Source organism: Pleurodeles waltl, chromosome 6, assembly GCF_031143425.1.
Source record: "Pleurodeles waltl isolate 20211129_DDA chromosome 6, aPleWal1.hap1.20221129, whole genome shotgun sequence".
Lineage (NCBI taxonomy): Eukaryota > Metazoa > Chordata > Amphibia > Caudata > Salamandridae > Pleurodeles > Pleurodeles waltl.
The window spans coordinates 936,339,379-936,354,714 of record NC_090445.1 but is presented as its reverse complement, the minus strand read 5'-3'; the positions used below and the strand labels follow the sequence as shown (position 1 = coordinate 936,354,714).

Genomic DNA, 15,336 nt, shown 5'->3' with positions numbered 1-15,336 from the left:
TGACGCAAAACTGTGCTAACGCCAGTTTACGTCAGAAAGTATCAATCAGGGCGTAAGTGTCCAAGGTTATGCCCAAATGTAGGTCCTGTGCTCGCTGTTCCAATGGAACCAAGCTACACCCAACGGAAGAGCCCTAATCAAGGTAAAACTGGACTTGAGATTTTGTGTTGCAGTTCAGGGACAACCTGGCGTGGCAGTTCAGGCTGGACTGTTCCTGTTGGAGCATTGTCAAGACTATGGCTGGGGCCAAACTATTGTGGTCAGCCAAATCGCAAGCATCCCTCCATCAGCTTTTGTGTTATTCATTCATCCCAAGACCTTCATGGACTTAAGTCTGCTAAAGTATAAATTGCTCACACATAACATTGATAAATCATAAATATGTTTTTACATCTGGAAGACATAATGAGGAAAGACATCCACTTCCAAGGAGCTCCTGTTGGGTTCATCAGTGAAAACATCCTTTAAGGCTAGGCTCTGCAATGCTCATCCGAAATTAAGGAAATAACTACAGACTTACCTGGTCCTTGTGCTCGCTGGAGAATTCTTTTTTCCAAGAAACTCATATGTGTACATCAGACTTGGTGAAACCCAGTAAACCCAGTAAAGGAACTGGTGGCTTTATAACTCACTTTGGTATCTGTAAGTGCCTTCTCCTACCTGCAGCTTATTTTTATTTTTGTTCCTGCTTCATGAATGACCAGGTTAAGCTTATCAATGTCTTGGAAGCCACTTCCAGACATCAGAGATGGACATACCGTGTAGGGGTGCATTAAGCTTCAAGAAACTTTGAAGCTTTGAGTATTTTTCTCATTGAGCAAGACCTCTACATGCGCACTGAGCAGGTCCATATGTTAGAAGTCTATTATTATCATTTTTGCTCTATATATAAGGTCCTACATCATGCCTACTAAAAACCATTATAATAAATGCCCAAACGTAAGAAACTGGATTGTTATATAGGTTGGATTCAAGGAATAATCACAAACCTTGTTAGTCACTAAATTGATATCAGGTCAATGCTCTGGTAGCTATGGCAAAGAATTGACAAGCTGAACATAGAGCAACATGTAAAGAATGCATGCAGCGCCGAAACAGTAATAAAATCAAAATGCAAAACAATAAGTATCCCCCAACTAAACTGGAAAAATAGAGTAGAATTTATTAAAATGACACTAAAATGATAAACACCTACTATGCACAACCATAGGTACAAATTTTAAAAATCTAAGTTGGAATAGCACCAGAAGCACAATGTGCCAAGGTAGTCAATGGATGGTGTAGACTGGGACCTAGGTACAATTTTAACCTGGCCACGATGCAGCAGATTCCAACCCACCACAGGAGTACCCTTCTAGGACAACCGCGGAGGCCAATAGCAGGGTTGAGTCCAAGTCCAGTTCCCACTGGTCTGCTGGGCAGCTGCAGGACATGTCTCTTGTAGCTTGTTGTATCACTGTAGCTTAAACAGGGATCATCTTTATGACCCTTAGAGGTAACTTCTTTGTCCTAAGTACAAGAGAGGGGGTCCAATTCTTCAGGGCTCCTCTCATGTCACAGGCAACAGGTGCAGTTCCCTTCTGTTCTTCCTCAGGTCCAGCAGTGTTCTGAAGTATGTGGCTAGAGATGCCAAATTTAAGCCTTGCACAGGCAAGTGAGTAGGACTGACTCCTGTGTGCACCCTAAGCAACGGTGTAAAGGTTTAGAGGCCAAGGCTAGCCACTTTGGGCATTTTCAAGATGTTGAATGTCTTTGACCACACTAAAGTTGGGCTCTGAAGGCTAGAGGTGTTTCTGGGGTGTATACTACGGTAATACTCCTGTCCTCTCACATCTATCACTAAAGTTCAATTTAGAGAAACAATCTGCCGGACAAAGACTGGATTTTTCAGCAAGTAGGCAGTGGATACAGAAGAACTGTCTTGTGTATTCTGTTCCCTTCCATTCAAAACTAAACATAAACAACTGTTATTTGCATCACACACAATTTTGCGCTTTATTTTAGCACAAAGTAATTCTTCTGAACAACAATGGGCACAAGGATGCCTTTCACACAAAAAAATGGTGACAAACGTCAAAGGCAGCATTTCACATAACAACACATAATTTGATTTGTTTTTAGCTTTCATGTAATTTTGTAGAGGAAATTATCCAAATCTTATTAAGGCCTGTAGTGTAATTGATAGACACACTGTCCATAACCTAAATGATAGGATGCAGTTTCTATGTGTCTCTTCTTCAATCCTTCGTTACATTTATTTAATTGGATGGGGTGTGCAAAATTTACATAATTAGACTTTGCATTAATATGCAAATTTTCAGTAAAATTATGCAAAATCACAAATAATTACCAAAGGCAAAATTAAGAATTTAGGGATATATTTTAGCATATAATATGCCTTCACATTGACTTTGAATGCGAGGAAGAATGGTGCAAAAAACGCACCCCCAACAACAGCAACTGGCTGTCTGTCTTTCATGCTGTTATCATGCATCTGCATTAAAGTTTTACAGCAAAAGGTACATTCACAATAAAAATCATGTCATCATTATGTGATGTTACATAATGCCGTCATTTTAGTAATTTTTTATAACAAGAGTGTTAGAAATGGTGCCTTTGGTTGACAGTCAGGTTACCCCCTGTTCAAGCAAGGACCCTCACTCTAGTCAGGGTAAAAGAGAATCACCCTCAGCTAACCCCTGCTTACCCCCTTGGTAGCTTGGCAGAGCAGTAGGCTTAACTTCAGAGCGCTAGGTGTAAAGTATTTGTACCAACACACACAGTAACTTAATGAAAACACTACAAAATGACACAACACCAGTTTAGAAGAATAGGAAATATTTATCTAAACAAAACAAGACCGAAACGACAAACATCCGACATACACAAGTCAAGTTATGAATTTTTAAAGATTAAACTAAAAAAATAGCGCTTAGAAACAAAAATGCTTCGATGAGATGTTAACACGGCGTCGTGACGGAGCCGTTCCCAACAAGCCGACACCAGCGGCGCCGGACACGGAGTCGTGTAGACCCCCAAGTACAGTACCTTTGGTGAAGAGTGAAACCAAGCAGATGCGCGAAGTCGGGAGTCGCGGCGTCTGTGCGAAACGTTGAATCCGTGCACTTCGAGCGGCGTCGGTCACGACGTGGTGCGGCGACATCCACGGAGTCGCGGACTTCAGTGGGGCTGCTGCGGCGTCGGGCCTGCGAAGAGCGTCGCGTTCCAGCGAAGGTCACGGCGTCAGGTGCAGGCGGCGTTACCGGATTCAGCAGCGGCGTCGGTCCGGAGTCGTCCGAAGGCGATTTCTTTGGATTTCCACCAGCTTTCCTTTCGAGGGCCCAGGGACTGGATAGGGCACCACTTGTCATAGCAGGGGTCTCTCCAGAGACTCCAGGTGCTGGCAGAGAGAAGTCTTTGCTGTCCCTGAGACTTCAAACAACAGGAGGCAAGCTCTAAATCAAGCCCTTGGAGATTTCATCACAAGATGGAAGGCACACAAAGTCCAATCTTTGCCCTCTTACTCTGGCAGAAGCAGCACTGCAGGAAAGCTCCACAAAGCACAGTCACAGGCAGGGCAGCACTTCTTCCTCAGCTATCAGCTCTCCACCAGGCAGAGGTTCCTCTTGGTTCCAGAAGTGTTTCTAAAGTCTGTAGATTTGGGTGCCCTTCTTATACCCATTTTAGTCTTTGAAGTCACCTTTCTTCAAAGGGGACTCACACCTACTCGTGAAATCCTGCCTTGCCCAGGCAAGGCATCAGACACACAGCAGGGGGTTGGAGCCGGCATTGTCAGAGGCAGGCACAGTCCTTTCAGATGAGAGTGACCACTCCACCCCTCCCTCCTAGCAGAGATGGCTAATCAGGAAATGCAGGTTACACCCCAGCCCCTTTGTGTCACTGTCTAGTGCGAGGTGAAAAACAACCCAACTGTCAAACTGACCCAGACAGGGAATCCACAAACAAGGCAGAGTCACAGAATGGTTTAAGCAAGAAAATGCTCACTTTCTAAAAGTGGCATTTTCAAACGCACAATCTTAAAATAAACTTTACTAAAAGATGTATTTTTTAATTGTGAGTTCAGGGACCCTAAACTCCACATGTCCATCTACTTTCTAGGGGAATCTACACTTTAATCATATTTAAAGGTAGCCCCCATATTATCCTATGAGAGAGACAGGCCTTGCAACAGTGAAAAACGAAATTGGCAGTATTTCACTGTCAGGACATATAAACCACATTACGATAGGTCCTACCTTATCCATACACTGCACCCTGCCCTTGGGGCTACCTACGACCTACCTTAGGGGTGCCTTACATGTAAGAAAAGGGAAGGTTTAGGCCTGGCAAGTGGGTACACTTGCCAAGTCGAATTTACAGTGTAAAAATACACTTACAGACACTGCAGTGGCACGTCTGAGACATGATTACAGGGTTACTTGTGTGGGTGGCACAACCAGTGCTGCAGGCCCACTAGTAACATTTGATTTACAGGCCCTAGGCACCTCTAGTGCACTTTACTAGGGACTTAACAGTAAAACAAATATGCCAATCATGGATAAACCAATTACATACAATTTACACAGAGAGCATATGCACTTTAGCACTGGTTAGCAGTGGTAAAGTGCTCAGAGTTCAAAAGCCAACAGCAACAGGTCAGAAAAAAATAGGAGGCAGGAGGCAAAAAGATTGGGGATTACCCTGCATAAGCAAAAAAGTCCAACAAAGAGTAATGCTAAATATTTGTGATTATGATAATTAGGCTGGTGTAATGCAAATTCCTCCCTCTCTACCAGCTGAGCAGTTGAAGGAAAATGCCAATTGCAGCTTGTTGTGTCCCTGTAGCTTTAACAAGAGGTCAACCACACAACCCTTGAAGTCACTTTTGGGGTCCTAAGTTCAAGAACAAGGCAAGTAGGGTCTGTCTTCCTTCTTCAGATATGGAGCAGTTCTTCTTCTGAATCATCTCAGGTCCATAAGTGTTCACATTTCAGATTCTGAGGGTGCCACTTTTATGTCCAGTGCCATCATATGTCTACCACCTAAACTGGGTCTGGTCAGTTCGCTCTCTTCCCTGGGTTTGGCTCTAGCCTGGCTTTTGTTGCAGATCCCTTTAATGTTAATGTATAATCAGGGCAGGGCACACCTCCTCCACAGCCATCCTGTCGGTAAAACCCACTCTCCTCCACAAATAAGAGATGTGTCTGCTGATACACATCTCCATTGGAGGAGATGACCATGGCAGCTGGCCGTTCACAGAAAGGCCCCAGACACTTTAGAGAAGGAAATGCCAAATTTCTAAAAGTTTATAAAAAACGAAGAGACGGAAGGCTTCAGTTAATCTCAGCCACATACCAGTTCCTCGCTATTTTGCACACCATATCACCTCAGTTTGGACGCAGCTACATGCAAATCAGTCTTGATCCTGCTCCAATCAGAACAGACCAGTTTGAACTGTCACTCCAGGTCCTCCCTGAACTGGAACACAACCAACCTAGGATCAGTTTCGCCCTAGTTATGGGCTCAGGTTATGGGCTTATACAACTTTCTAAAAGTGGCATTTTTTGAATAATATTTTAAAATCCTACTTTACCAATAAGAGGATTTGAAAATGTGATTACAATTAGTCTAGCTGTTCCCAAACTGTATTTAACATGTATCAAATGTTATAAGGTAAACCAGTGTTTTTCTTTTGAGTGCTAGCCTTGCCACAGTGAAAAATGAGTTTGGATATTTTCCCCTGTCACGACATGTAAAACTTTAAATATACATATTATTCTTTTTAAATACCATGCATCCTGCCCTGTGGGCATTCAGGGCCTCCCTTAGGGGTGATGCACAAGTACTAAAAAAGAAGGTTTATGCCTGGCAAAAGGTTTATTTTGCAGGTCAAAATAACAGTTTGAAACTGCACTATAGGCTATAATGGCAGGCCTGATACATATTTTATAGTGATACTTTAGTCGGTGGCATAATGAGCACCGCAGCCCACTATTAACCCTGATTACAGCTAGTACCATATACTAGGGAATGTATAAGTAAATTAATTGCGCCACTCATGAATATGATAATTCCTGACATGTTTAAAGGAAAGAGCACAAACACCTTACCACTGTTTAGCAGTGCTAAAGTACACAGAGTCCCGAGTCCAAGAAAAATGTGTACAGCAGCAGAAGAAAACATTTCTGGGGTGATCGTGCAGAAAGGGCAATTTACCAACAAATATGTTGTGATTCCCTATACTCATTTAGAAAATAGTGGTAAGAGTCCTTCCATAAGCATTTCTAGATTGAAGAGCTAGAGCTAGGCATTTTAACAGGCTGTTGCAATGAGCTTCGTTACTGATGATGGCTTATTGTTCTATAAAATGTGATTATTTGAACTGCAGATTCTGATTTCCTTGTTGTGTCTTTAACAATCTTCGCTAGACTATAAAATGCAAATTATGAAACACACAGCATTGGCCTTAATATCTGTAATGGAGTTATCATTGTAGACGAATGGCATGATCTTATGAAATTCAACACTTCATAGTATTATCATTGTCTCTTACAACAGCTGCACGTGTCACTGCTTCAACAATTGAGGGGCTGCAGTTTGTAAGAGTATATTTTTTAAAACTTTGTATTGAGTATGTGCTTACCACTATACTGTCACTCCTCTCATTTGTAGGTATGTATACTGCAGATTTTATTTCCTTTGCAGGTCTTGTTTGACCTTCTGCCTAAATAATAGCCACTTGTTACCTAAGATCAAATAGAGTTATGTTTTTGTTCGTTTTTGTTGGCTTTATTTTTCAGGTCATGCTCATCTAACAGATTTTAATGTGGCAACTATAATCAAGGATGGAGAAAGAGCAACTTCTTTAGCAGGCACTAAACCATACATGGGTAAGATATAAGTATATTTCTAATGCTGATTTGAAGTCTCTTCATCTCGTGACTTGACTGATAAAATCTGAAATTGGAAAACCGAAAGAGTTGAGGACATTTTGTCACATCCCTGTTACTTATCTTCGGCAACTACTCTTTCTTCAATCTTTTCCACACTTGTTTTATTAAGCCTGTCGTAAATGCCCTTCTTTCCTGGGTCTCTTAGCATAGGTTAATTGGATAGTTTTCGTTTGAAGCAAAGGTTAGAAGTGGATGCCAGCAGATATGGGTCCTTCGCATTAATACGAAACATGCAGGCCACCATCGAAAATGGGACAGAAGATATTTTTCCTAGTCCCCTAAGTCAATGCCACTTATGTTTTTCAGATTTAATTTATATCTGACAATCTGAATTTGTACAAGTTGAGGGGCAGGAGAACGCCACCAGAGCAAGAGTTAAGCACAGAATAATTTTGTGTATCACCCTTTTTTACCTTTGATTAAATACAAAGTGTGATTTTAATATACTCAACATTATATCACCCTCTGTCTCCCATCTCTGAGAACCAACTTTTAATGGCCTAACTTCACAGCACACCTGCCTGAGACACTTATTTTCTACGAGTTACATAGTATGGACTTTGGTTCAGCCCTCTTCCAGCATTGCTTTGAGACACTGTCGATCTCATCTTGGATCAGCCAAGATGAGTAAACATCTCTTACCTCGTGCTATCGGTTGTTTGGTGTATCATTCAGTCTTTTGTGAATTGCTTTCACTGCAATGCATGAGGTGCATTGTTCTTTCAAAAGTAGCATGAACTACTTCTTGAAAAGAATGCTTTCCCAATTAAAAGCACCATAGTCAGCAGGATAAAGAAAGCCTCAAAAGGTATTATGTGCTCAAAGCCCCATTCATCTCAGTAAGGCCTTGCCACCTCTAAGCTGATTTATCTGTTAAAGTTACAAAGTTTACACCTGCACCGTTAGTTGGAATTATAAGCCTTGTACTTAAAAGAGCAAGACGACTGATGGGGCAGACAAAGCCATAAGGACCCCAATGTTTGCTGGGCTCACCTTGCACTCAGAGGACTAAAACTCACACAAGCACTTGCTTGTGCTCGGTTGTACTGATGTTTGAAATGCCTCACTGGAGAGGACAACGCAGTTGCTATGTGATCTACCAAAGTAAAGCCATGACATCCAATAGGTGAGCCAGGTGGAGATGTACCCCCCCCCCCCCCCCACCTCGCTTACATGAGACACCTCAATATCAGGAATACAGAAAAATGAGCAGAGCCAATATGAGACGCAGCGAACAATAGAGGGCACAGGGAGTCCTATGGTGCCTCAGTAAACCAGAGTGCTGATGGTACATCTTCCTATATTATAAATCATCCCTCAAATAAAATTGTATGATTGTACTTTCTATACTTTATGTATTCTGTGAAGATATTTTTTCAATTTATTGATTTGTAAAATGTATCCTCACTCCATGCTCCCTCCTTTATTGAGATTTGTAAGGATTACTGAAGGATATTTAAGTCTTAGTGGGCAAAAGGAGCCAGAAAAGTCTGCAGAGGTTGCTTCCTAAAGCTCACAGCCCAAAGACCTATTAAAAGAGGGGCATATGGTAATTGACATTGGCACACACCAGATGTATATATAACATCTTCGAAATTGATTATAATACACCCAGACCCTTTACGCTCCTAGTCTGGATTGTGGTATTCTGATTAGTACAACGCTCTCTACGGATCCAATATATGATGCAATCAGATTGCCCTTCACTGCCACCAAGTACTTTTCTGAATTCTTCAAACTCTACAAGACCTCCCAAATGCCTTCAATGTAGAACTCTGTTGAACGCTGTTCCAGTCAAACTGTTGTCATCACCTGCTATACAGATCCAAACTTTGCACCTAACTTAACACAAACCTTTTGTCGCTTGGGTCTTTAAACAGGAGGCAGGTAAGTCATTAAGAGGAAGCAGTGTACTTCACTATGCCCAGGAGTAATCCGAGAAGCTGGTTTTACTAGTTCTGGCTATCAGTGTTATTGTCATGTGTGTATGTATGTATGCCAAATTATTTACAGAGCACAGATCTAGCTGTAATGATTCAAGATCATTTTCAGAAAGGCAGGGCATATTGGAGAGTGAGATCTTGTAGCAGAGCACTCCCTAATCAGTGTGTGACCTGATGTTCCTTGAAGGGGTGAGTCTTGAGCTCATTTCTAAAATATAGGATTTATTTTGCAATTTTCATGTGAAGCAGAATCTTATTCCATATTCTGTGTGCATTATTTGAGAAGTGGTGCTTCATTAAGTTTCCTCTACATATTTTATTTGTAGCGTGGCAGAAATGAGGCAAGTGGAAACAATTGGCAGAGGAAAGTGAACCTTGTTGTGTGACAATCAGCTCTACGCTGTACTCGGATGTCATCACATGCACTCCTGGGCCAGGCACAACAAAGGGGTTAAATAAAAGGAATGTGGGTCACTCTTGGTCACTCCCACAGGTGATAACCCCGTGCATGTATCTGTTCTTGTATGGTTCTGCCTGTGATCTGCTTGCCCTAGTTAGGCCAATTGCACTGCAGACGAGGCAGGTGATCTTCGGTGCTTGGAAAAACGGTGTCTACATGCACTTTCTGCTGCCTCCTTGTGTTTTCAAGTGGGAAGACGTGCCTCTTTTCTGAGCGGAGAGGTACCCAAGACTGCAACAGATCCTGCAGCTGCCACTTGAATACAAGGGGCATTCAGGAAATCCCACACCGGCAGCACGGTTAGCTGGCAGGCAGTTAAGGCTGCCTGCATCCATTGCTGCAGCAATGGATACCGCCTTCACTGCACCACCTGCTGGTGAGTCAGGTCAGCACACATGCTGGGACCCATCCACATGAGCAGAACAGTCAGCTCTTTCCTGTGAGTCGAATTTACTAGGGTCCAGCCCAGGGATTACCCAAGCAGCCCACAAAGAGGGTTGGGAGGAACTGAAAGTCACACAGTGATGGAGCAAGGCTACACTGTTCTGCTGCTGTTGTGTTTGGAGACTACTTTTGGATATCCAGTGGTGTGGTCTGATAGAGAGAGACTACAGCCCATTACCTAACAATGGTGAGTGGAGGTGAAGAGACTCCTGTGATCAGCTTATGTTGAGTTTGCACACAGTAAGATGGTAGACCCACCATGCCAAGCAATTTCCCAAACACCACCGTCGACTTCAAACACCCATCACTGTGCTGATGCCATTCAGTGCTCATATCAATCCAGTGACAGCTTCTCCAAGGTGCAAAACATAGATTGGAAGGTCGAACAACTATTTTTGCTCCACATGTGAAACTGATGGCATGGTGGAAGTGGTCACAATTGTTGCGATTTTGTGGAGACGGGGTCTATCGGCTAATCAAGACCCTCCAGGCAAAAGGGGAAGACCATGACTATGAAGTAGCAGAGGTGGCACTAAATGCAAACTGCACCTTCCAGCTAAACCCCGACTTTGAGAGGTTTAAGTTTTATCAAGCCCGTTAGCTTGGGGAAGAGACCATTGATGGCTTCCATGCAAGCCTGAGAGCGATGATCAAATTTAAGAAGTTCATGCAGAGGATATGAATTCTCTAACAGTAGAGCCGAAGAAATGGTACTGATCTTGTCAAGAGGGGTGGCATCAGCAGTGATAGGTGGAATCAAGCCCATTAGAATCAAGGATACGCATATTGATGCAGTGTACAGATGCCGAATGAAGACTCCAGCACCAAACATGTCTCCCAGAAACCAAGAAATGTGCTGAATTTGTGGCCTAGATTCCCAGGGCCTGATATTTGCCCAGCACAAGGCAAGGCATGCTCCAGGAGTGGGGAATTCATTCACTTTGTCTATGCATTCCAGATCACATGCAAAGGGCATAGTACACAGAACAATCTGAGCTTCAACTCTTAGCAGAGGCAGTTGACAATTGATGACAGCACACCAGATAACAAGGTCTTCAGATGGGTGGTCAAGGAAGACATGAAGACAGAGATGACACAGACATCTTCATGATTTCCTTCAGAAGATATGTCAATGTCAAACAGAGGCCACCGCGGATGTGCTTCATTTCAATCATGGGGTCGCAGTCCCTACTCTAATGGACACAGGAGCATCTATCAACATCATGAATCTGTGAGAGTTCAAGGTGCTAAACCCCAGGTTGATCCTAATGCTTACCACAGCAAAGATATACGCATATGGTGCCACACTCTGCTTCCTGTGACGGGTATGATTGAGGTGCATGTGCAAGTGCACCATGTTTCATGTCACCAGAGAAGGGACAAGCATGTTGATTGGGTGGCACACATCAGAAGATTTGAGTCTGGTGTTCTTTGCCAAGCACATCCATGAGATGCAGGTGGAAGTAGTATTGAAGTTCTTCCCACAGTTGTTTGAAGTGCTCTGGTGCTTCAAGGGTACGCAGGGCAAACTGTACATTGACTCCTCTGTAAAGCCTGTTGCCCTGCAGCACAGAAGAGTGCACGTCACCTGCACCCGCTGGTAGAGGAAGAACTCTGATAGCTGGAGCGGTAGAGAATGATAAAGAAAGTGACCAGACCAGTGTATCCCCATTGGTGGTAGCCCCGAAGCCAAGACAGCCCGGAGCATCTGCTTGATGTAGATATGATGCTGCCACCGCACCCTAACAATGTACAACATTGTTGCAGATCTGAACAGTGCACAGCCACTTTTGAAGCTGGATCTCAACGCTGGGCACCACAAGCTGGACCTCCACCCTCCTCAATCTGAGAAGGTACAGGCACCTGAACATTGGCATCTCATCTGCTGCAGAAGTATTTAAAAAAAATAAAAGAGAGACTGTCATGACTAACAGGAGTCCTGCACATAAGGGACAACATCTTAATCTACTCGACAAATAAACATCACTTAGGATCACACTTGCTTGCCTACTGAGCCACGGCCCAACACTGCATAGCATAGGTGAAAGTACTGCTTGTTGAAGCCATCCATCAAATTACATCTTTATCAGGGATGGCCTGCAAATTGTCTCTAAGAAGGCAGACACCATACAAAAAGCTTATATGCCACGCAATCCTACCGAAGTCAGAGGTTTTCTGGGGATGGCCACATATTATAAGCATTTTGTACCAAATCTGGGCACAATTTCGGAACTCATGAGAGCTTAAGTCCCAGTTTTTGGTAAACCTCTGACATTTTTTATAAACATCAGTGTACAACATATAGGCACATTTTTGTTTGCCACAATGTACCTTACAGCACAGATGTGCTTAGAATTTATTCTCACCAGACAGGAGTTAGAATGTAAGCCATCCTTTATTAAATATCATTATTTAATTATGAATGGAAAGCCAGATACACTGGTGGGTGATACATGCAATCTACAAACAAGAGAACAACCCATGGTCAATTTATTTAGCTGCTGCCACCAAACACCTAAATCTCACTATAGACTAACACACACATACCATACTATTCCATATTCACCTTTGAAACATATATTAAAAAAACAAATTCTACTGCTATTTAGGGAAGTAGATTTGACCAAAATAAAAACAAAGGTTTTCTTTGCAGCAATTTGCAAATCTTATGAAACTAATCAAATGCAACCTTGTTTAAAAAAAGGCATTAAGGAGGCCTTGCAGAAACTATATCCCACATGCAAAGTTCATGGTCTTGCCCATTAATGAGTACAGAGCAACTTGGAGGAATCAACCCATGGATAATAGGGGATGTAGGTTCTGTAATAATGGAAGAGAATTGATTGCTCATTTACTCTGCCATTGTCCTAAATTTGTAATAGCTTGTTGTATTTTACTCAAGCCAGTGGTTTAAAAAATGGTATTCTTGATGACATTTTTTACGCCTGTTTTTAAAGATTATCTTGTTAACTTTTTGAACATGTGTGCTAAAAGCAAACAAATCTCCTTTTCTTTGAGTATTTTACTATTTTAAATTTATAGCAATATTGACAAGAAATAATTTTCTCTTTCTTTGTTGCATGTAATTATTGTAACTATTGATGACTAAAGTTTACGTAAAGTTTTAAGCTTAACTCCTGAGAGCCCTCACTAAAGCCAACATGGTCTGGAACTGGAGTGACCAGGCCAATGCTGTGTTTTCAAGAGGTGAAGGATGCTCTGCTGAGGAACAACGTGAAGGCATACTTTGATTCTCATCACAATACAAAACATGTGGATGCCAACCATGTTGGTCGTGGAGCTGTACTAATGCAGGAAAAGAGCCCAGGAAATTCAGTCCCCATCCCATATGCTAGCCGGACCATATCTGAGACAGTAACCCGCTATGCTTGGAATAAAAGGGAAGCTCTGGCAATCTGTTGGGGCTGCCACCACTTTCAACATCTCTGTGGGAGACAATTCCATGTCATCATAGACCATAAGCTGCTTGTCCCACTTTCTAGCCAGCATATCAAGGCATACCCTGCCAAGAATCAAATTATGGGAAGTACAGATGCAGCTATATACATTTGATGTAGTATACAGACCAGGAGAATAGAATCCAGCCAATATTCTATCAAGGCACTCACCAGAGTACGGAAGTGGCAGTAAAGATGAAGATGAATTTCTAAAAAATGGTAGCACTGGGAGCCTGTCCCAATGTAATGACTCTAGAAGATATCCTATCAGCCACAGCCGGAGACTAGAGCCTGCTCAAGGCAGTGGAAGGGTTATGCATTTCCGAGATGGACTTGGAAACAGTTCTTTATGATGCCAGAATGTGGAATCCAATGAAATAGCAAGTCATGACCAAATTTTGCTGGATGGACAACTCAGCTACCTGCTTTTTGGTTGGCTCATAGTAGCGCCATGGACCCACTGGACCTGAGTGACTAACTTGTCCCACAAAGGTCACCAAGAGGATCCAGAGCAAGGTTTGGTTCTCTGGCATGGACTGCACAGTTGAAGATAAGCTGAAGTGGTGCCACCTTTGCCAGATGATCAGCAGCGGGGTACAAGCAGCATCTGCTGCAACAGAAGAGCTTCACCCACACCCATGGATCTACCTCAGCTTGGACTTTGGAAGACATGATGGATGGTTATCTGTAGTGATCACAGACAGACCCTCCAAGATTCCAGTGGTGAAACTGACACTGTCAACAATATTCTCCAAGTTAAACCCCTTCATGGAGAAGATCTTCTCTGTATTTCGCATCCCAGTGGAAATTAAAACCAATAATGGCTTGTAATTTCGTGGGTAGAATTTTGAAGATTACTTAAACACCCTTGAGATTTATCACCAAAAGATCACACTTCATTGCCCCATGCTACGGGGAAGCTGAGTGGTTCCTATTCATGCTTACCAAGACATTGTGGATCAGTGTGGACCAATGTGATGACCCAAAGTACTTTTTGCATCCATTTCTGAGAGCCTACTAACACACCCCAACAGCATGCACTCCCATTTACCTTTTGCTTAGGATACCAACCAGACACAGAATTTGAGCCAAGCACACCTGGAAACCTGATGCCCTGGGAGCAGATCAATCAAGCTAGTCACAACAGAACAAATAGGACACCAGAGTCGTAGCCAGGAGCTGCACCACCACGACAACCACAGAAATGCCCCACGAGGAGAAGAAGCCATTAAGCAGAGGGCTCCATTACCATCAGACAGAACAACCTATGCAGTGCAAGTGCTGTGGAGGTCCTGGCAAAAGATGACAGAGGAGCCAGGAATACCACCTCAGGCCCAACCCAACTCCCTGTCAGTGAGTGAGAGACTATGGTGCGGATTTATACTTTTTGCTGCAAAACTGAGCTAACACAGTTTTGCGGCAAAATGTTTAGCGCCGGCTTGAGTCATTTCATCATGCCAGCCGGGCTCCATATTTATAGAATGGCGCAAGCCGGCACTAAGCTTGAGCTAGCGTCTAAAGAAAAGATGCTAGTCAGGTGGGGATGGCTGTAGAGGAGATGGAGGTTAAGCATCAAAAAATGACACTAGGCTGGTGAGAGGCAAACAAATACTGCTAACCAGCCTAGCATCATTCCCTGGCACACAACCATCCATTACACATGACTCCTGCCTTAGAAAAGACAGGAGTCATGCCCACCACCCCAATGGCCACCAGAGCGGACCAGTGTCCCGTGGGCATGGACATTGCACCCAGTGCAATGCAGGGGGCCCCATGTTAGGGCCCCCAAGGGCACTTGAATTTTTGTTTAAATTACTTACCTATACTTACCTGAGATGGGCTCCCCCATCCTCTGGTGTGGGTGAGAGTGTTCCTGGGGCTTGGGTGGGCACCTGTGGTGGTGTTTGACCATGGAAATGGGTCCATAGGTCCCCTAACGCCTGGTCTGACCCAGACGTTAAATAAATGTGGTAAGCAAGCTTAGCGCCATTATTTGGGGCTGCATCCTACCCGTGCATCATTTTTGCGGGGGTGAATATGGCGCTCTGTGGATAGTAACGTTTTTTGTGTGGGAACAC

At 43.3% G+C, this 15,336-nt stretch overlaps 1 protein-coding gene across 1 annotated transcript in view; it reads left to right on the top strand.

Annotated features, from left to right (window-relative positions):
• STK32C (serine/threonine kinase 32C) overlaps positions 1 to 15,336 on the top strand; it is a 1,425,916-nt gene that overhangs the window by 1,207,752 nt on the left and 202,828 nt on the right. The window contains exon 6 of the mRNA XM_069239751.1: positions 6,801 to 6,890. Within this exon, the coding sequence (XP_069095852.1) occupies positions 6,801 to 6,890 (90 nt within the window). The remainder of the gene's footprint in view (positions 1 to 6,800; positions 6,891 to 15,336) is intronic.